Source organism: Kogia breviceps, chromosome X, assembly GCF_026419965.1.
Source record: "Kogia breviceps isolate mKogBre1 chromosome X, mKogBre1 haplotype 1, whole genome shotgun sequence".
NCBI lineage: Eukaryota > Metazoa > Chordata > Mammalia > Artiodactyla > Physeteridae > Kogia > Kogia breviceps.
Window position 1 is genome coordinate 93,136,564 of NC_081330.1, and position 22,980 is coordinate 93,159,543.

Consider the following 22,980-nt stretch of genomic DNA (forward strand, 5'->3'; position numbering starts at 1 on the left):
AAACAAGCAGGTAATGGACTCTATCTGCTCTGTCTCAGAAAAGGGTGAGATTTCTTTCTGTCTTTGCAATCTCTTTAACTAATTGCTTGTGATGTGCACTGTGGTCTGCTTTGATGCTTATTAAATAACAAAACAATTTTCTTTCTATTTTATATTTGTAGAGATTTCCTGGGTTGCTAAGAGGTTTAATTTTTTTTCCCCTAACATGCAACCACGCTGACTCTGGCTACTGATTTTTCTGTGACAAATAAAGTCTCCCATCACTGACTCAGGAGTCTCATGGCCTCTGTCAACATACTTGAAACTGTGGCAAGCCAACTTCTTAGCTTACAAGTAGGGTAAAATCTCAGCCCCTACACAGTTCTTGACACCAAGGACCACAACCAATCTGCATTCACATGGCAAGGCCTTCCATATACGTTGGCAGTGCTCTCCCAGAAGTAATGAGAGTACCTTGGCGTTTCGCACCAGTGAGTGGGTCAGGCTTTAGCGAGACTGCCTCTACCCTCTGCTGTCCAAACTTTTCACTATATAGATGAAGTCTTCTTGGTTAGCCAGTCAGAAGCCTTAATTTCAATGGCTCCGCCCATAGTACTATTACACCTTTGACATCAGAGGTCGCTGGTAAACCCTGACAAAATTCAACTAAAGTGTCTGGGACCTCTGGGTGGATGGATGATGCTCTATCCCTCTTGAAATCAAAGAAAAACTTCTACCTCTTTGAACCCTATGCCAAAAAGGAAGCCCAACATCACACTGGGCTCTTTGGGAATGGGAGACAATATGTGCCTCACCTGGACATTCTATTTGATCCTTTATATTGGCTACACCACAAACAATGTCTTTTGAGTAGGGCTGAAACCAACAGTCAGTATAGGATGCTGTGGCACATTCTCTGCTCTCTGCCTTCAGGGTCCCCAAAGTCTAAATGACCCTGTTGAGCTACCAGTCTGTATAACTGATGATGTTGCCTACTGGGGCCGCTAGCAACGGGGGGCAGCCTCTGTTTGGAAAAGCTCCCTAGGGTACCAGTTTTGTCATCTTCCTTACATAGCTACTAGCTATACTGGGCCCTTGTCAAAACTGAACACCTAACTCATGGAGGCCTTGCAAACCCTCCAGCTTGATACTCCCCTTTGGGGGTAGGTCAATTCAGACTTGATGACTAACAAGGTGGGAAAGGCCCAAAAGCCTCATTTGTCAAAAGGAAAGAGTATATTCAAGAGCACAGCTGGCCTGGCTTCACTTGAAAATGGGAAAGATTTTCCCTTTGGGGGAAAATCTGTTTCCCACTCTGCCAACCGTGGGGCAAGGCTGCTGGGCTTCATGGGGCACTTGATTCATAGAAGATCCCTCAAATGCCTAGACCTGATCCACTCATGACTGGTCTAAGCTGGAATCTAATGGTTTCTACCGGGCTCTGTGGCTGTTCAACCTTAGTAGAACTGAGAATGGATGTGAGTGCTCCCCTCAGCAGGCAGAACTCAAGCCTATGCTTGTAACTCTGGCCAATATTCCCGTTGATATCTATTGACTCTTAAGCTATTGCCAATGTCCAGTTGTTCAGTCTCCCACTTGGAAGACTACAGGTTGGGAGACTGGGCAGCCTTCTTTGGTATCGTGGGCCATGGAAACAAAACAAGGCTGCTAATTGAACACTCTGGGTCACCCCATGTAGGTGCCCATGGTAAGGGTCCAGTCTCTGATGACACTGACTGGAATCACACTGCTGATGGAGCCTTCAGGGCCTATATTACTGCTATTGCTTTTCTGCATCCATCATCACATGGACATGGCGTCGCAACCATCATCACAGACTGGGCACAAATTGCAAGACTATATCTTTCTGATGCAGAAGCTACCATTGCCTGCCAAAACGTGACTCCTTCTAAAAGATGACCCATTGGGATGAGGAAGGACACACTGCATGAATTGTGGGCCCGCCTGCTCCTGGCATACTGCATCACACCTCAAGAGCCTGCTCTCAGGGATGTCACCACTGTTGCACCATTATTGACATTTTTTCAGGTTGAAGTGTTGCTGTTTCAGTCTGCTCAGCTGACTCCAGCCACACTGCTGTGGCCCTTAGAATTAATCTGTGTCAGGTTTTCAGCATCCTGGACTATTTATCTGCAGCCTGAAAATGGTACACCTTTTACTGCAAAAGCCATGTAATGATAGGCTGATAGTCAAGGTATCTGATGGACTTCCACACTCCCCACCATCCACCAGCATCTGGTATGTCGAGTGTTGGAATGGCCTCCTCAGAAATGGACTCAAAAGGATTTCAGACTCTATCACCCTTGCCTCCTTCTGGTCCATACACCCTAGTAAAGCAGTTGGGTCAATGAATATGGCTCTCCCCAGAAAGTAATCAGTTCCTTTCAGCTGCTCCCTGGGTAATTAGTGATCAGGGGTTATATGGACATATTTCGACAATCTGGGATCCTCCGTTGAACATTCCTGGGTATAATCTTTCTTTTACCTAGTGACCCCAGACCAGCCTGGCTGGTAACCCTCTGCGTGGCAGCCCAGCCAGCAGGGAGGGAGCCTGAGAGACTGAAATTTAATTCTGGTTCAGCTACCTGGATTCTCTGGTTGGATGGACACTGTCCTAGATCACAAGGTACTTGGTTCAGTACATTGCTTACTATGTCTCCCTACAGTGACCCATATGGGCCAAAGTGCACAACATAACAGATCTCTGTGAGTTTATAAAAATGTCCTTGTCTTTCTTGTACCCGACCGATTCAGATGAAAGGTCTGAGAACTAGTAGAAGATAATTGGGCAGGGGGGGTGAATTTATAGCTACTAGAATGGGCCACAATGATTTTGTGTCAGTAGAGGATGAGGAACAACACAGAACCTGAAGAGGAAACACCTCAGACCTCAGGAGGTACAGGAAAGGGACAGGCATTAATGATCTTTGCCTTTCAAAACCACCCCCTGGAGCCTTCCTCACAAAGGAAAATGCCCTGGCACATCTCTCCCAAACTGTTGCAAGAGTCTTAAATTTAACTGTCAGGTCTTCCAATACCTAGGACCAGGATGCTATCACCATTCCCCTTAATCTTGCTGAGAAGTCTGTCAGAAACAGCAGGTAGGGTCCCAGCTCCTGCATCTCACATGCAAAACACCTGCCAACACCTCCAAATGTCTCCCTGAACCACTTCCCTTGGTCATCACTCAGCCATTCTATGGGGCAGAAGAATGCCATGTGGCCGGGGGCACGGACATCTAGGACTAGACACAAGTTTTCAAACAGAACTGAGAACCCTTGACAATGTCGAACTTCACCTGAGCCCTGAAAAGATTTGACAGTTAAGAAATCCCTCCTACCTATTTGTGCTCCTTTTTGAGAAATGACCTACCACAAACAACCATTCTTCCCACATGACTTAGATAAATCTGGCTGTCCACTCTTTCCCATGACCTCCATACGACTTGCAAACGACTCCCTTGTTTACCTGTGACAAGAACAAATGCAGACCTTTCTCCTTTTGCCTGTATCTGCAGACAAGGCCAGACACAGACCCTCCAACTCCCCATTCTGTCTCATGAATGATTGAGATTAGAAATCTGTCTCCCTTAAATATTTACAAATGATGTGACCGACAAGGGCTTAATTTCTAAAATACAAACAGCTCATACAACTCAATAACAACAACAACAATAAAACAATCAAAAAAATGGGCAGAAGACCTAAACAGACATTTCTCCAAAGAAGACATACAGATGGCCAATAGGCACATGAAAAGATGCTCAACATTGCTAATTATTAGAGAAACTCAAATGAAAACTACAATGAGGTATCACCTCACATCAGTCAGAATGGCCATCATTAAAAAGATCACAAACAATAAATACTGGAGAGGATGTGGAGAAAAGGGAACCATAAGTATATGCTTGTTTCTCTAACAAGGTCCATCAATATCTATATTGTTCTCCTAAACAAGAATAAGAGAACCATAGGATTCTGTGTTTTTCCTTTCACTCACTCTCCAACTATCTCTTGTGTGTATAATTGTCATTTTAGTTCCATTTTGTAATGATATACATTCATATACATTTGAATTGTATTTTTTCATTTAGATAACAGAAACAAGCACTGATGTCAAAAATATACTTGAAGAAAACTTTATCACACTAATGGAAAATGCAAAGATTACTTGAAAAAAATACAGACATACTCTGTACTTTAGTAGTAAATCTGAATTATCATAAAGAGACGAATGGTCCTATCTTAAAATACAAGTTTAATGCAAACTCACTGACAACAACAAGAGGATTATTTTTAAATTTGGTAAGCTGATTATAAATTGTGTATGGAAAATAAAACAGTCAAGAAAACAGTACATTTCTGAAAAAGAAGAGTAATCAGAAACTTAGCCCTCCTATGTATTAGAATAAACTATAAATACAGAAGAATTAGAATCATAAAGACTATGACTATTAGATCAACAGAAGAGAATAAGGTGCATAAATATACCCAGAGTTATGTATTAGAATATAAATATTTATATCCTAATGTAGTGTTGCATATTAGTGGGGAAAATATAGGTTATGCAATAACTGGTATTGGGACAAATGTGTAGGCATCTTGAAGAAAATGAAGATTGATACCTAGCTAAGGCTTTACAACAACAACCAAAAATCCAGATAGTCACAGAAGTAAAAGCAAAACTAAAAACATGAAAGTATCAATACTAAAAAGAAAATGCAGGAATTTTTAAAAAAATATAGCTGAGCAATGGGGAAGGCCTTCTACTTATGACACAAAGCTTGGAGGACATAAAAGATCGATAAGCACAATTATGTGAAATGCACGGAGAAAAAGTCAATATTTTCCTTTAAAAGACAACTGAGAAGTTGAGGGAAAATATTTGGGACCCATATAAAAGACAAAGAGCTAGTGTCACTAATACGTAAATAGCAAAAACCTAATAGAAAAATGGGCAAAGGAAATTTAAAATCAGCTCAGGAAAAATAATATAAATGGATCTTTAAACACAATTACATGTATTCGACCTTAGTCATAACATGAGAAATGCAAATTAGATCTGTAGTAAGATACCATGTTTTAACTTATTATATGGGCCAAAAAGAAAAATATGACAAGACACTCTTCTGTCTTGGGTATGGTGAAAACAGGCATTCTTTTTGTTTGTTTGCGGTACGCAGGCTTCTCACTGTTGTGGCCTCTCCCGTTGCGGAGCACAGGCTCCGGACGCGCAGGCTCAGCGGCCATGGCTCACGGGCCTAGCCGCTCTGCGGCATGTGGGATCTTCCCAGACCGGGGCACGAACCAGTGTCCCCTGAATCGGCAGGCGGACTCTCAGCCACTGCACCACCAGGGAAGCCCAGGCATTCTTATACAACTGATACAACCCACAAAGGTCATTTTGCTATATCAATCAAAAATAAAAATGCATATATACCATTTGTCCTGAGAATTGCATTTGCAGAAATTTCTCTTTAAACATATTCCCTCTTGTGTTAACTGAAATATATATAAGGATGAAATAAGGATTTTCATTGCAGCATTGTCTGTAATAGCAAAAGACTGGAAGCATCTTAAATGTCTATTAACAGGGGACTGGTTATATTGTGATATATCCATATAATTGAATAAGATTCAGCCTTTAAAAAGAATGAGGCAACTCATTACATCTACTGACATTTAATGATCACCAAGATTTATTGTTAAATGAGAAAAGTGTTGGAAGTTTAAAAATGGCTATAGCAGAGTGTGTGTGTATCTGTGTGTGTATGTATGTATGTTTTTATAGTTGTCTTTGGAAAGGGTTTATGGGAGACTGTGGTCAAAATTGGAGGGTAAGTATTCTTTTCCTTTTCAAAAGATTTTTACAAAATATAATACTCATTCAAAAAATACATGAAACATAAATATTTGGCTTAATTAATTATTCAAGGCAAATACCTACATAATTCCCACTCTGGTCTGGAAACAGAACATTGCCACCTCTTTGCCCAGAAGCCTTCCTCATGCCTCTTTCCCTCCTTCCACCCAGCCTCCCCATCAATCATGGAAACCACTATGCTGGCCTCTGATAGTAAGCACTTGCTTTTGAGTTTCACCACCTAACCATACATCCCTGTACAATATGGTTTTGTTCTGCTTTAATTTACATAAATTAAAATAATACAAATTATTTTATGTCTGGCTTCTTTCACTCAATATTATGTTCAATTTCTGTATCCATTCTACTATTGATGGACATTTAAGTTATTTCCAGTTTCTTGCTGTTACAAGTAATGCTACAGGGAGCATTTAAATGTGTGTCCCGGTGCATTAGCCAAGGATTTATCTTGGGTATTTTCCTAGGAGAAGTGTTTCCTCATATGGCCTATGTGTGCTTTGATAAAGAAGGCTAAAATGTTTTCCAAAGAGATTGTGCCAATTTACACTCCCACCAGCAGCATATGAATTGCTGATATGAGCTAACATAGCAGCAGCTACATGTGCTGAAATGAGTATATGAACTACTGATATGACCCCCTATCCTTGCTAACACTTGTCATTGTTAGGCTTCTTAATTTTAGCCATTCTGGTGGGAGTGTAGTGGTATTACATTGTGGTTTAACTTTTGCATTTCCCTGATGACTAAAGAGATTGAGTACCATCTCAGGTGTTATTAGCCATCTGGATTTTTTCTTTTGTTACCTATTCAAATAAGGCCTCTGACTACTGGGTAGTCTGCTTTTTCTTATTGTTTTGTTGTTCTTTATACATCCTGGATATAAGTCCTCTGTTGTCTGTTTCTTCTTCCACTCTGTGTCTTGTGATATTCTTCTCAATGGAAGTAATTATCATAAAAGTCAGGAGAGTAGTTATCTTTGGGAGTAGGGGGATTTTGGAATGCTGACTATGGGCATTTTCTAGACCTACATAGTGAAAAATCACTGAGCTGTACATGTCTGCTTTGCATACTTTTCTGGATATATGTTATATTTCACAATAAAAACATTTTTAAAAGATAGGCTGAATCTACAACCCACTAACTCCACCCCTATGCATATAGTCAAGAGAGGGGTGGACACATGTACATGACAAGACATGAACAAAAATGTTCATGGCAGCATTGTTTATAATTCATATTCTATCTTACCAAAAGACTTAAAGTTACTAAAAACTGATAAAAATTTGTTTTGTGGGATACCTTTCGTGAACTTAAAAGGAGAAAATAAGAATATGTTCTCAGCTGCTTTTATCTGCATAAAGAAACTCATGCAGAGAAAACTAACTAACTTGGTTATATGTATTAAAGAGAGATGAACAGATAGGAGAAAGATGGGTAAGAGAATTTAGACTATATAGCTTTGTATATTTAAAATTTTTATATATATATATATATTTTTTGAGCCATGTGTCTATTATTTTTTTAATTAGATTAAAAAACTATTACTAATATTCTTAGAGTGATAAGATGCTACATCCATAAAACAAAAATAGTATGCTATTATAAGGGAATATCCTGAAAAGAAACAGAGCTATTTAAAATAAAAATGAAAAAAATAAAATAAAATAAAATAAAAATGTATGTATGGTTGTCATCAAAACAGATGCCATCTTGGGCCTCTGCAGTTCCTCCTGTCCTTCCAGTGATCCTGCCTAGAGCTGTACTGTGTAGTAAGCCTCTTCTATGTCACCAAGGGCTTTGTAGTTAATAGATATTGTTTCACAATCGTTAGGTCTGGTGGCCTCTACGCTCTGGTAGTCTTTAAACAATAATGAAGGGCTTCCCTGGTGGCGCAGTGGTTGGGAATCCGCCTGCTAATGCAGGGAACAGGGGTTCAAATCCTGGTCCAGGAAGATCCCACATGCCACGGAGCAACTAAGCCCGTGTGCCACAACTACTGAGCCTGTGCTGTAGAGCCCATGAGCCACAACTACTGAGCCCACGTGCCACAACTACTGAAGCCTGCACGCCTAGAGCCCGTGCTCCGCAACAAGAGAAGTCCATGCACTACAAAGAAGAGTAGACCCTGCTCGCCGCAACTAGAGAAAACCCACATGCAGCAACAAAGACCCAACACAGCCAAAAATAAATAAAAATAAAATAAATTTATAAACAATAATGAAGACCTTCACTGACATATTCCCAGTGCTCACAAGACCAGTTACCCATTCATAAATCTTGACTTAGGAATACACTTCCTGTTTCCAAGCACATACCTCCATACCCTAGGCTAACTATGAAATTGTCCCAATCATCCCTCAGCTGTGTGGAATGCAGCTGCAAATACTTCTGGATCATCACCCCCCTGGTCCCACCCTGTGAGTAAGTTACCCTATAACAATAAACTGATCCATTGATTATATGGAGCTGCCTGCCTCATTTTTCAGTCTCAAGATACCTTCCCAGTTTGGTGGGCACTTTTCATTGCCTCCATCCTCCAACAATATAGAACAGCATTAATGAGAGACACACAGAAGAAAATCTGGGAGATGAAGTTTAAAAAAAAAACAGACTGGAGGGCTTCCCTGGTGGCGCAGCGGTTGGGAGTCCGCCTGCCGATGCGGGAGACACGGGTTCGTGCCCTGGTCCGGGAGGATCCCACATGCCGCGGAGCAACTGAGCCATGGCCGCTGGGCCTGCGCGTCCGGAGCCTGTGCTCCGCAATGGGAGAGGCCACAACAGTGAGAGGCCCGCATACCGCAAAAAAAAAAAAAAAAAAAAAAAAAAAAAACAGACTGGAAACTAGACTGGAAACAGACTTGTAAAATTCTACACAAAAATGATTTCCAACCTAGAATTCTATACCCAGCCAAAAAGATAAATTTAGTGTCAGGGTCAAATAAATATATTTCCATGGTATTTATTACTTTTTTTACTTCTACAAGTTTATTTATACAATTATATATATTATATAAATATATATTTGCATGACATTTTCAGACATGCAAAGCTTCATAAAGTTCACCTGTCATGCATCCATTCTCAAGGATATACTGGAGGATGTGCTCCCCCCAAAATTAGGGGGTAAACCAAGAAAGAGGAAGACACAGGATCCAGGAAACAGGAAGGAATATACAGGATTCCCAGGAAAGGGAATCTGACACAAGACAGAGGTAAAAAGGATTTCCTGAGGGATGGTGAACAGAACACACCAAGGTCATAGCTGTGTGTGAAGCTGAGAGAGCAACCAAACCAGGCTTCAGTGAATGAATAAGGTCCAGGAGAGATTTCTTCAAAGAGAAGACATTGATACCCAGAGCTGAGATAGCCACCACTCCATTACTAGCTGTGTTAACTTGGGCCAGATAGTTTTTCTTTATGCCCCAGTTTCCCCTTCTATAAAATGGGAACAACAATGGTACCTACTTCTCCAGGTTGTTAGGAAGATGAGTTAGTATATGTAGTGTGTGTGTAACAGTGCTGGGCATATAGTAAACATTATATGAGTGTTTATAATTATTGTCACTATGATCATTACCTAATATGTTTGAATATACAGAGTGGAGATTTAAACAACTGGAAAGAATTTGGAGTTGAATTATTGATATGTATATAGTAAAGCAAAGAAATGACTAAACCAGAAAAAAAGAATTAATTCCAGGCAAAAGAAAAAGTTGTGCAGAAATAGTAATCACAGCATGGATACTACATGACTTAACCATAAACAGTCACAATAATAAACCCTGACAGTAGATCTAATCAAAACAGTGATAGCTAAAGGCAAACGTGTATATGAGTGGAGGTGCATGGAAAAGCTGAATCTCTACCTTCCATAGTGGAAAGTCAATAGATAATGCCCAAAACGAAAAAAAAAAATCCATTAAAAAGATTAAGAGTGCTTGCTTCTAGGGAGTTGGAAGAGCCAACTGTTTTAAGAAGACTTTGAAAACTACTTGGCACCTTTTGCCACTTATAAATAAAACTAGAAACTAATTTCAAATTACAAAGTGGCAAAAATATTCACAAAAATATATAAGAATGATAAAGGGTTATTAACCTTAATATTCAAAAAACTGTAAACATCCATAAGCTAAAATAAATAAGTCAGCAATGGACAGGAAAAGGAAATTCACATAAGGGAAATAAATCCAATAAAAATCCCCTGATTATGTTGCCTGGTTAAAAAAAAGTCATACAAATTAAAATAATGAGATATTATCTTTCATTCTGGATGAATTCCGGTCCCTGGGAACCTCTTCTTCTTCCTTACCTCACAGGAGTTGTCACATCCCCCTGTAGTCAGGGCCAGGGATGGCCCAGGAGCGCACCGGTTGGCTGGCATCTTCCCCCTGGGCCTAAGCACCCGAGCTCTCTTGCTGACAACTCCACTCTTCCCAGGAACCCGAGGTCAGGTGGGCACCTGTGGACTCAACCAGAGCTGCTGGGGCCCGAAGAAAGATCCTGCAGCCTTCACTATGGGGTCTGGCCCAGGGGCTCCACAGAGACTCCAAGAAACCTGGAAAGACAGTGTCCACTTGGTCAGGCATTCAACATTCACCCCACAAGCGCTTCCTGAGGGCACCGAAGTATAGTTCACAACACTGAATACTGTGGAGTAGACAAAGCCACATCAACACCGATTTAAGTTATTCATCACAATTGAATATGAGCAAGACCATGAGATTTAGACTAAAATTAATAAAAGCTTCATTTCTAGCTCTGCCAACCTTTAGCTATATGAATATGAAAATGTTTCTTCAGATTTTTTTCCCAAAACAAATCAAAACTATTTATTTCAAGGGGTTGTGAAAATTAAATGAGATGATGTTTTTAAGGCACTCAGCACCAGACTGGCCCAGGTAAACATTTAATTCATATTAGCAAGTACTGTTATTACAAGGAACCATGTAATATACAGAAGGAGGTACCTCATTTAATTTGCACAACAATCATGTCATCTATGTGTTGCTGTAGTTATTATTATCTCATTTTATGCATACAGAAACAGAGGTTTAGTGATGTTAAATCAAACTCAGTCTACCTGGCTTCCAAGTTCACATTCTCAATGGTACACCACATGGTACCTTTTATGTGGGACGCTCAAAATAAACATGGTCCTATTTAACAGGACCATGTAACATGGTCCTGTTAAACATGACCGTAATTCAGAATAAAAATGTTAAGTAAAGTTTCTTAAAACAGAAGAGATATGCCATAAGGAAAATACTAGTAGCCTGGGACTAAAATTTTTAATTACCTCAAAAACATCCAGAGGTGAAAACTGTTTCTCCTGTTGAGGGAACTAGGGAGGGGAGGGTGTCTCTGTGTCCAAATTGAGGTACAATTTCATTATGATCAACTAATACAGGCACTACAGATTTAGTCATTCTTGTTGGGAAATGGTAAATATCACATAAAATGAAGAGGAACTTAATTAGGACAACAAAAGTAAGAAATGAGATGAAGAGGAAACAAAAGAGTAAAAGAAATAAGGAGTAAAATAAAATTAAAGGTATGAACAAACTAAATTTTAAACACATAAAGATGATGTTGTGCCAAAGAAAGAGAATATGCTTTCTTTTCTTACACCCATGGAACTTTTACAAAATTCTATCAAATAACCTGGCCACACAAAAAATCTGGTAGATGTCTGAATGTTGGGAATTGACAAACTGCATTCTCTGATTATAGTATAAGATGTTCAAAGTCATTAATCCTTAGGGAAATGTAATCAAAACCAAACATGTTCTGGGGCTTCCCTGGTGGTCCAGTGGTTAAGAATTTGTCTTGCTATGCAGGGGATGCCAGTTTGATCCCTGGTCAGGGAACTAAGATCCCACATGCCGCAGGGCAACTAAGCCCATGTGACACAACTAGAGAACCCGACTGCTACAACTACAGAGCCCATGCACTCTGGAGCCCACACACCACAATGAAGGGCCTGCACGCCACAACAAAAGGTCCTGCATGCCACAACTAAGACCCGACACAGCCAAAAAATAAATAAATATTTTTAAAAATAAAAAATGTTCTATTCATTAGGAAACCACTTCATATACACAAAGATGGCAAAAAAAAAAGATAGTAACAAGTGTTGGTGAGATGTGAATGAATTTGAGCTCATACATTACTGGTAGAATTGTAAAATGGTGCAGCCACTCTGAAAAACAGGTTGGCAGTTCCTCAAAATGCTACCCATAGAGTTGTCATATGACCCAGCAGTTCCACTCCTTGGTATCTACCAAGAGAAATGAAAACCCATGTCCACTCCAAAACTTGTATACAAATACTCACAGCAGTATTATTCATAGTAGCCCAAAAGCAGAAAGCACTTAAATGTCCATCAACTGATGAACAGATAAACAAAATTTGGTGTGTCCATACAATATAATATTATTTGGCAATAAAAAAAGAAGTACCAATACATGCTATAACATGAATGAACCTTGAAATCATTATCTTACATGAAAGAAGCCAGTCACAAAGACCACATATTTTATGATTCCATTTATATGAAATGTCCAGAATAGGCAAATATATATAGAGAGACAGAAAACTGATTAGAAGTTGCCTAGGGCTGGGGGTGTGGGGTGGCATGAATGGTGAATATCTGGTAATGTGTACAAGGTTTCTTTCTGGGGTGTTGAAAATATTCTAAAATTAGATTGTGGTGATGACTGAACAACTCTGTGAATGTACTAAAAACCACTGAACTGTATACTTTAAATGGGTGAATTTTAAGGTATTGAATATATATAAAGTCAGTTTCATATATCTAAATAAATAATCTGTTTTAAAAGAAAAGAAACACTTTGCTAAATAACCCAGGATCAAAGTTGGAAATCAATACAGAAGCTAAACAATTTTTACCAGAAGTCATGGAACACGCTAAAGTTGTATACAGAGTGAAATTTATAGATTTAAATGGCTTTATTTTTAATTAAAAATAAATATAACAGGTGCAGATGGTATCACCTGGAGCTTGAGCAGTTGCACGAGGGTATCAAAGACAATGGCCAAGAACAAACTAAGAGGGCAGAAGTCCAGGAATGTATTCCATAGAGCCAGCCAAAAAACTTTAAGGTTAAAAAATACAGCAAAACCAGTTACCACTAATCTTAAGAAAATAAACATTGTGAATGATGAAAAAGTTAATAGAGTGGAAACAGCTTCTGTAGATATACAAAAGGAACCTAACATTTCTTCAAAGGCCTTTCTCTTGAACCTCTGCAGAAACAGCTGATTCCTCAGCAGTGTCATAAAAATGAACCAGTTAATGGTGAGGAAGCTGCAAGATTAATGGCTCAGCTGTCATACACTGGTGATGTATAAAACTGCCCCCAAAAACCAACAAAGTAAATGTTTTATACAATAAATAAATAAATAAATAAATAAATAAATAAATAAAACAAGAGCTAAGTATTCAATCTAAAACGTCAGAAGTAGAAAAAAAACAAAATGAAGCAACCTCCCAGAAGGAAAATAGTAATTAATAAAAACCTTAAATAAGTCAAATAAATATAACAATGGGAGTTTAAAGAAAACAAAGAGCTGGTCCTTTAAAATGACCAATGTCACAGATAACCCCCTAGCAAATGAGATAAAACAGAGTTTAAAAACATACACACACACACACACACACACACACACACACACACACACACACACACCACAGAGAGAGAGAGAGAGAGAGGGAGGGAGGGAGGGAGAGGGAGAGAGAGACAGAATGAGAATCTTTCCCAGACGAGGCAGTGTTTCAAAGTAGTTATTGCGGGATATTATGCACAACTGTATAGCAACATATTTTAATATTGATGTGAAACAGATGCTTCCCTAGCAAAATGTAAATTAACAAAGTTAATACAGGAAAATACAGGTAGAAGAGAATAATGAATGTAGAAGAGACCAGGGAAAAAATGACATAACAGCAAATACAAATAGAAAGACTCTGAAAGGTAAAAAGGAAAGGCAGACAGTCCACAGACCTCAGGGCCTAAGGAACAACACAGTGGTGAGTTCCCTGGGTTTCATTTTCCCTCCCATCTATCACAAACAGGGCACTAAAAAAGCTTATAACTCAGAACCATCAATAGCTACAGACAAATAAAGCTCTAAGAAAAGCCTGCTCCCCTTAATCAAAGGACCAAGCAAAGGGTGTCCTAACTGAACATACCCATTCTACTGCAGCCAAACACTAATAGAATACACATTCTCTTCAAGCACCTGTGCTACATTCTCCAGGGTCATTAAACAATCCTTAATAAATTGAAATCATACAGCATATGCTCCCTGATTATAATAGCATCAAATTAGAAATCAATAACAGAAAGGTAACAGGAAAGTCTCCGAACATTTGGAAATTAAACAACACATTTCTATATAATCCATGGATCAAAGAGGAAGTCTCAAGGGAAATTAAAAAGTAATGAATGAAAATCAAAATACAACATATCAAAATTTGTGGGATGCAGATAAAGCAGTGTTGAGAGGTAAACTTATAATGCTAAATGTTTATATTAGAAAAGACTTAAGGTATTAAATCAGTAAGGTAAGCTCCCACCATAAGATACTAGAAAAAGAAGAGCAAAGAAAACCAAAAGCAAATAGAAAGAAGGAAGTAATAGATACAAGAGCAGAAATCAATAAAATTGAAAACAAAAACAATAGAGAAAAATCAATGAAAACAAAAGGTGGTTCTTTGAAAAGACCAATAAAATTGGTAATCCTCTAGCAAGACTGACAAAGATAAAAAGAGAGAAGACACAAATTACCAATATCAGAAATGAAACAGGAGATATAACTATAGATCCTGCAGCCATTAAAAGAAAAGTAAGTGAATACCACACACCACTTTATGCACATAAATTCAACAACTTGGATGAAATAATCCAATTCCTCACAAAACAGAGACTCCCACAACTTACCCACTATTAAATATGAAGATACTCTGAAAATATATTAAATAGATAACCTGAATAGTCATTTGACTACTACAGAAATTGAAGCCATAATCAAAAGCTTCCAAAAGGAAATTTCCAGGCCCAGATGGTTTCACTGGAGAATTCTATCAAAAATTTAAAGAAAAATAACATAATTCTACACAATCTCTTCCAGAAAATAGAAGAGAACACTTTCTAACTCATTTATTGAGATCAGTATTACCCTAATACTAAAACCAGAAAAAGAAAGTACAAAAAAAGAAAACTGTAGACCAACATCTCTCACGAACTTAGACACAAAAATCCTCAAAAAAAGCATTAACTAATCAATTCCTGCAATAAAAAAAAAAAAAAAAGAATTATACACCACAACCAAGTGAGGCTTATTCCAGGAATGTAAGGCTGATTCAATATTCAAATATCAATACGGGCATTCCCCCATATGAACAAGTCAAAGAAGAAAAACCATATAAATTCATACAGTATTGACAAAATTCAACACACATTCATGATAAAAGTAGATAGACACATAAATAAATGGAACATAATAGAGAACCTAGAAATAGACACACAAAAGTATGGCAAATTTATTTTTGACACAGGTACAGAACGAGTCCGTGGAGGAACTGCCGTCTTTTTAACAAACGGTGCGTGAGTAATTGGACATCCAAATAAATGCACCTTGATCTAAGTCTCACAGTTTATACAAAACTTAACTCAAAATGGATCATGAACAGCAGGAAGGAGAAATGAACAAATCATCATCACAGTGAAGACTTAATCTCTCCTTTCTCTGTAATAGAACTAGCAGACTAAAAAGTACAAATTTTGTACAACACAATTGACGACTAAACAATAAAATATTATTTTCGAATTATACATGGAACATTTATAAAACAATTCACCAAGGACTAGGCCATGACTCCCCTCACAATTCAAGTGATGAGCTTCATGTAGACATTTTTCTAACCACAGAAAACTGTTAGAAGTCTAGTAAAAAGATAAACTTTTGTAAAATGAAAGCGCACTTCTAAATAATTCATGGACAAAAAAAAATAATCAACTCTTAGAAAACACTTCGAACATAATGCACCAAACCTTGTGAGTCTCAGAGTGAACTTTAAGACCTTAACGTTGATATGAGAAAAGAGGAAAGCCTGAAAAATAACAAGTGAATCATCCAACTACATTCAGACAACCGATTCCATCACTGACCACACAGAATTTCCCAACACTCACCCTGCCCGGGTCCCCATCACCTCCACATCCCTCCGGCAAAGAGCACTGGCATCCTCTTGACAACAACTATTAAACCGCGGCTGAAAACCACAGCAGCTTCCGGTCACCACCCCTAGCACCGCCCCTTCTCGGGGTTTGGGGCTTCACACGAAGGGGCGTGGTTCTGCACATGCTTAAAATCACATTCGAAGCCGCAGTCGGCCAGAGCCAACATGGAGATGTTACGGAGTCGGTGTTTTGGTTGCCTTCAGTGCCCCTAGGCAGCGTTGTCAGGCGGGGAACATGGCCGCGCCCAGGTTGCGCTTCCTCATGGGGTACGCCATGTTGGAGGAGTGTCCATTCCGTACAAAGGATGAGGAAGCCTCTAAACTCACATTGCTGAGCACTGGCGCTGTCTCACGGGTGGTAGGGAGCGAGAGTGGGGACGTTTCTCTGGGCGGGCATCCTGGGATCTGTGTAATAATGTTCAGAGAAGCTGAGAGGCCTCTGGAAAGACACAGAGGTGCCAGTGGCTGTTATCTCCTGGCAGATACCGCAGGATGAGAAGAAGTAGGGCTGCTTGCGGGCCTCTCCTGGAACACACCACGAGGGGAGAAAGGGAAGAAATCAGGGACCTGCAAGCCCTCCTAGGATATAGCCCTGGGGAAAAGGGGGAGGAGTCAGTGTTAGATTCCCCTCTGCTGGGCTTGTGGGGGTTGGCTGTGGGGTTTGAATGCTCTCATAATCTACATTATCTCCCACTCCAGCTACCCGAGCTAAAGTAAAAGTTCTTACCAATAATGTTTTTTGATTTTTCCCTTAATCTAATGCAATATGTCAATAAAAGTATCTTTAGGAAAATTTATTTTTATTTTCTCATAAAATAAAATCTATATAGTAATAGTGCCCTTACTTTGCAAATGTAGCTTTAAGGCAAGATTGATTCTGCCCTTCAACCAGTTTGTTGCCCCTTATCACCCCCAATATGGAAATTCTGGAGATGCCTGTGCCCTCCGGGAGATGTTACTGGGGCAGAAGGGGAAGAAGTCATGCTACCCTTCACCTGGGAATGCCTACTTATCTTTCAAAACCAAGTTCAGATATCTCCTCCAGGGAATCCTCCTGAAAGAGGTAGAAGGCTCTGTAACCCTCTGAAGGCCTTTCTGAATCCTCAAGTGAGGAAGGTGTTTTGAGGGGCTCAGGTGTGAACTTGCTGGATGCTGTCAGTCCAGTCACATCCCCTCTGGGCCTCAGTTTAACAATCTGGAATGTAAGGGTATCCTATCCCAATTAGCCTAAGACCATCTGGGATTAATCTGTAGTCAAACAAATCAGTCAGTGAGGGAGACCACACGCCAGAGGAACCATGGAGTGGCTCACTAAACAAAGGAAAAAATAGTTATTATGGAATTTTGAGGAATGGTGAAGTTCAGGTGAAATGTGAATGAAGCAGTGTTTTGGTAAACTCAAAGCAAAGCAGGGCTGTATGTGGACTATGAAGCAAACCCAGAATCCTGTTTCCTTGGAAACCATAAAGTTAAGATAGATACAGAATTTTGTATCTAGATACCCTTTCTCTCTGCACTGGGGTTGGAAATCTTAGCTGCGGTGTCTAAGTGATTTAGAAACTTCAGCAAGAGTGGGATGTTTTATCTGTACTGATATCACTTCAAACAGCAGTTTCTGATAGCCTATGATTGTAGAGAACAGTTTGTCAGTGAGTAGAAAAGCAGTAGTCACTCAAAGTAGGAGTTATTTATGGCATTACAGCTGCAGGACATCCTTGGGAGAAATAATATTTTCTGTTAATTTTGCATCTGACTTTATCTGTGTCTGTTCTCCCAGCCTTATGAGTGGCAGAGCAGACTTTTATACCCTGAGCTAATTTTTACTTTCTTAGAGGGTTGGACTCTCTGATTATCCCAGATTCTCTTTCTGCGCCTATAGCCCTGGTCTGAGTGTTTGTTGAATGTATAAATGAAAGAAGAAATGGAATTAGTGGAAGCATGTTTGGCACCAGGTATCATTGTTAATGTGAGTGTCATAATAGCACTATGGTTACGTTTTTAAAAAACTAAGTCTATTAGACTATTACAGAGAAGGGAAAAAAAGAGCCAATAAACATATGAAACATAAAAAACGTTTTGTCAAATTATTGTGGGTATAAAAAAGGTAGGGCTACCCTGGTGGCGTAGTGGTTGAGAGTCCGCCTGCCGATGCGGGGGACATGGGTTCGTGCCCCGGTCCGTGAAGATCCCACATGCTGCGGAGCGGCTGGGCCCGTGAGCCATGGCCGCTGAGCCTGCGCGTCCAGAGCCTGTGCTCCGCAACGGGAGAGGCCCCAACAGTGGGAGGCCCGCGTACCACAAAAAAAAAAAAAAAAAAAAAAGTAAAAAATGTTTTGTCAAATTATTGTGGGTATAAAAAAGGTAAAAGTTTTGTCAAATGCTAACTGTAAGCTTGCAACAAAATAAATTCAGAAATAGACATTTGAGATATGACTGTGAAAGGAGTCAAACTTCGGATGGCTTCCTAATAGGAAAAAAGTAACTAGCCTCATTTAGGGGGCCAAAGTAATTCCAGATGGACAATTGTTTCATGGAGACTACAGTCTTTGGAGATTATATTCTGAGATAAGTAAAGAAAATTTATGATGATGTCGTTGATTTTGGAATATTAATGATGTATAAACAGTCAATGTGCATTTATAGCGTTCCTGAAGTTGCATAATTGATTGAGGCAGGTGCAAATAAGAGTGCTATTACTTTCCTTTCAATATGTAAAGTTTTCTTTTCTGCATTGTATCAACTTCATGGCTGTTTTCCTTTGAAGAATAAAAAATGACCAAAAGGAGCCAACATATTCAAGTAGTTAGAGTTGGGGACTGGAACTTTTGTTATGTAAGTTTAATAATATAGTCTTAATTTTATTGCTGGCTCAAAAAGAACATATGAAGAGATGTTCAAAGTCATCAGCGATCAGGGAAATACAAATCAAGATATGATGAGATGACATTTTACACCCATTCAATTTGCAAAAATTTAAGTCTGACAGTACAATGTTGCAGAGGATGTACAGCTACAGGATCTTTTTGCCCTGTTGAAGGGATATAGATCAGTGTAACTACTTTAGAAAATAGTTAGCATTTCCTCCTACAGCGAATACGTACATACCTCACAATCTATCCAGTCCACTCTTAGGAATATATCCACGAGAAACACTTGCACATGAAACCTAGGATATGCATGGCATCCTGTTCACAATAGCAAGACCTGGAAACAAAAATGGATGGAGTCAAAATGAAGTAGAATAGTACCCAACAATAAGGATGAATTTAAGGGAAAAAACAAACCCTGTGATTCCCAAAATAGTATATAAAACATAACACACGTTTGTAAAATAAAAAGTTACTAATATAAAGAGCATGAACTATTTAGGATTTTGTATAGTTGTGATAAAATTATATAAAAAGGAAATCAAAATTGATGAACTTGGGATTTAGGATGATGTTTACCTCAGCTGAGGGCAGGCAGGGCCATCAATTGGGGGAACACATGGATAGATGGAGGTTATTAAGGCCATACCTTTTCTTTTGGGTGGTAGGTGCATAAGTGCTAATTATATTATTGAAACTAACTTAATATTTAAGTTAATTGGGAAAATTAAACTGTTAGATAAACATTTAAATGTAAAAAGAGAAAGTCTGCATGGAGAAAAGTGATGTCCCTTTCTTGAATGGGGTAAGAAAATCTTTGGTCACAGCCCAGAGATGCCACCCACTTGTGGGACGAGCAGGAAGGCAGGAGCTCCATGGCATTGATACTTTCTGTGGCCTCTGCCAAAAGTGCTCTGGCCCCAGGGCTCACTCCACCACACCACGTGTGCACCTGCTCAAGTGTCCTTTCTTCGGATGTTTTTCTTCCCCGATCTACCCCACAACTCTCTAGCTCCTCGCCATGCTTTTGTTTTCTTCATAGCCTTCCTTTTTATCAGAAATTATCTTATTCATTTACTGTTTGCTCATTTTTTTGTTCGTGCTGATACTGCAGTGATTTCTGCTTCTCACATATGTGGAGTAATCAACTGCTTTATTTTTAGTATCTTACCATACATGTAGGGAGCAGCAAAACACATGCACTGGATTCATTTTCTTAAAAGCTTAATTATTCCCTCCTAAAGACTCTGCAGGCATCTCTGGATGACATGACTAATTATAAAATTGATTTCTAGAGTAATGCAGAAAATACTAGAGATGGAGAACTTCTAAGTATGTAAGACCTTATTTGTTCATTCACCAAATATTTATTGATCACCAGTCACTGCTCTTGGTACTTGATGTTTGGTAAAACAAAGCAGCCCCCAAGTCCCTAGCTTCCTGGACCTGACATCCTAGTGGAGAAGAGAGACAATAAACATTGTTGAAAGGTGATAACTGCTAAAGAGGGGTGGATAGGGTAGAGTGATGTGAATTGGAAATGCTGGAGGATTGCACTTTAAGTAGGAAGATCAGAGTCTCCTTTTAAACTCTACCACTGACTGCCCTGCATCCTGGAGCAGGCCTGTCTCGAATCCTCACATTTATATGGGCATGTAGTTGAAAACGAGGAAGAACGCAAGGTCAGAATATTTTCATATCTGCAGCTAAGGATGTAGTGATGAGTACCTCTTTGCCCTATGGTAGATGCAAGGAGTAATATCCACAGTATTCCGATCAGTCTTGTCTTGCATGCCTTCCTTTAGTAGGTAAAAAATAGTTTACAATATTTACTGAGCAGGGACTGCTGGACAAACAGCCACAACCATTTACATGTGTCAGTAGATAGAAGGCAATGATAGTTTATTTATTTTACACCCAGCTTTTTAGTGGAAAAATTTCACACTATTATTGGGTAATCACAGAGTCCAGCCCTCTACTGTCCAGAATGTTGAACTGGGGCCCAAAAAGGACGTGACCAGTCTGAGGGCACAAAGACATAGAGAACACCAGAGCTCAGGGCCAGGTCCTTTCAAATAGGACCTGCGCGTCAGAAGGAACTTCAGCTGGCATGGAGCCTCTACCACCGTCAGAGAGGGCTTCCCACAGGAGACATGTGAGATGGGTTTTGAAGAATGTGTAGCAGTTCATCCATTGAAGGGATATCGTGGATTCTTCTCACCTCTGCCCCCATGACATCTCCCAGAGGGGCAATGGCTTCTCCATAATTTCCATATTTGAGGCCCTAAGGGGCAGCAACCTCTTTGTGGGACAGGATTGGAAATTTGTTGTAAGGCTGCACTTGCATAATTATTACTTAGATGTTATTTTACAAGGAAGTATGAATAATCCTAGAAGATGTTTTTATTGACACATTACATTAGACAGAGAAAACAACCATTAGCCATATCAATTTAAAACTAATTGGGGGGGGGATGTCCTTGGTGGCCTGCCGGTTAAGATTCTGGGTTTTCACTGCGTTGACCCGGGTTCAATCCCTGATTGGGGGAACTGAGATCTTACCAGCCAGGAGGTGCGGCCAAAAAATAAATAAACTAATTTTTGTTGATGCCAATTATTTCAGTTGGAGTGACTAGTGTGAGGGTTGATTGAGATTACGCTGACGCTCCGACCCCGACTTCTCTTCCCTCGTGGTATCTGGGGGGGGGGGGGTACAGTGTCGTTCCTACTCTCCCTTCTACAACACTCCATAGTATCGGCCAGGGGAGGATACCATCCTGATATTTCTCCCCTCAACTCCAGTGGTATCTCCCAGACTCACTCTGGGTTCTTATTCTTACTCTTTTCCTTAGTAATGGCTCCCCTCTCACCCGTGCCATGTCCCTAGGAGCCCCTCAGAGGCTAAATGCAAAGACACCCATGCACCAGGAAGTCTACCCAAAGAAGGGTACTCCACTCCTCCCAAGACAGCCCCACTGTTCTGCTGCGTGAGGCAGGAGGCAACAGCTTCTTCCACTGTACGGCACGGACACCCTTCCATGATGGCGGCCCCCTGAAGCAGCAACACTTGGGTGCGGCCATATTCCGAGGCCAGCAAAGCCGCAGAGGGTAAGGGAACTCTCACGGACTCTGCGTGAAAGTGCCCTGTTGATTGGGGAACAGAACTTGGCAAGTGCTTTTGAGCATGCGCATGAGACACCTCCGCCCCTCCACTAAACACCCGGGTGTTAGAGGTCGGCACTTGGAAGGGAAGCGGTTCTCAGCTGTTCACGAGTTAACGTCGTGCAGAGGTGATTTTGAACAGGGTTGGCTACTCTGAGCTGAGTGATGGTGGGGGGCGGAATCTGGGTCGGTGATGGAGCTACTGTGGAGTCAGTGATGGGATCTTTTACATTGGATGCCCAGCTAATTGTTAGTCAGCCTTTATTTTTCTAATTTAAGCCTTAAGGCTATACATTTCCATCTAAGACCCACAAGATTTGTTGCATCGTATTATCATTATTGTTCATTTCCAAGTATTTAAAAATTCAGTTATGATTTTTTTTCGTTTCACACGTGTCACTTTGAAGCGCGTTTCTGTTTTGCAGTAAACAGTTAATCCTTTTGTTATTGATTTCTAACCTAATTTCTCAGAGGTTAGATAATGTGATTTGTGTCATGAACGTTCCTAAAAACCTGTGGAGACTTGCCTTATGCCAAGTCCCATAAATGTGCCATCTATTGCTTTCAAAGAATATGTGTTCTCCAATTGTTAATTGTGTTGTTCAAAACTGGTATACCCTCTCTGATTTTTTTTCACCTACCTGCTCTGTAGAGGACAGTGTAATGGTGATTTGTGCGTTTCTCTTGGCTTGTGTCGGCTTTTGCTGTATTTGAACCTTATTATTAGGTACAAGTGTGTGTAGTTTTAAAATAGACATGGCCAAATGCCTCTCAAAAGTGTTATATATATATATTATAATACAT

The 22,980-nt window shown here is 39.8% G+C and overlaps 1 protein-coding gene and 2 pseudogenes across 1 annotated transcript in view; 2 read left to right on the plus strand and 1 right to left on the minus strand.

The window, feature by feature from the left end:
- The window catches only part of ZNF81 (zinc finger protein 81), a 75,724-nt gene extending 59,359 nt beyond the window's left edge, over positions 1 to 16,365 (minus strand). The window contains exons 1-2 of the mRNA XM_059051204.2: positions 16,101 to 16,365; positions 10,193 to 10,438 (exon numbers count right to left, since the gene is read on the minus strand). Coding sequence (XP_058907187.1) covers positions 10,193 to 10,264 — 72 coding nt within the window. The 5' untranslated portion in view covers positions 10,265 to 10,438; positions 16,101 to 16,365. The remainder of the gene's footprint in view (positions 1 to 10,192; positions 10,439 to 16,100) is intronic.
- LOC131748157 (ribosomal biogenesis factor-like) lies at positions 12,935 to 13,254 on the plus strand (annotated as a pseudogene).
- LOC131748158 (uncharacterized) lies at positions 16,313 to 16,966 on the plus strand (annotated as a pseudogene).
- Positions 16,967 to 22,980: the final 6,014 nt, after the last annotated feature.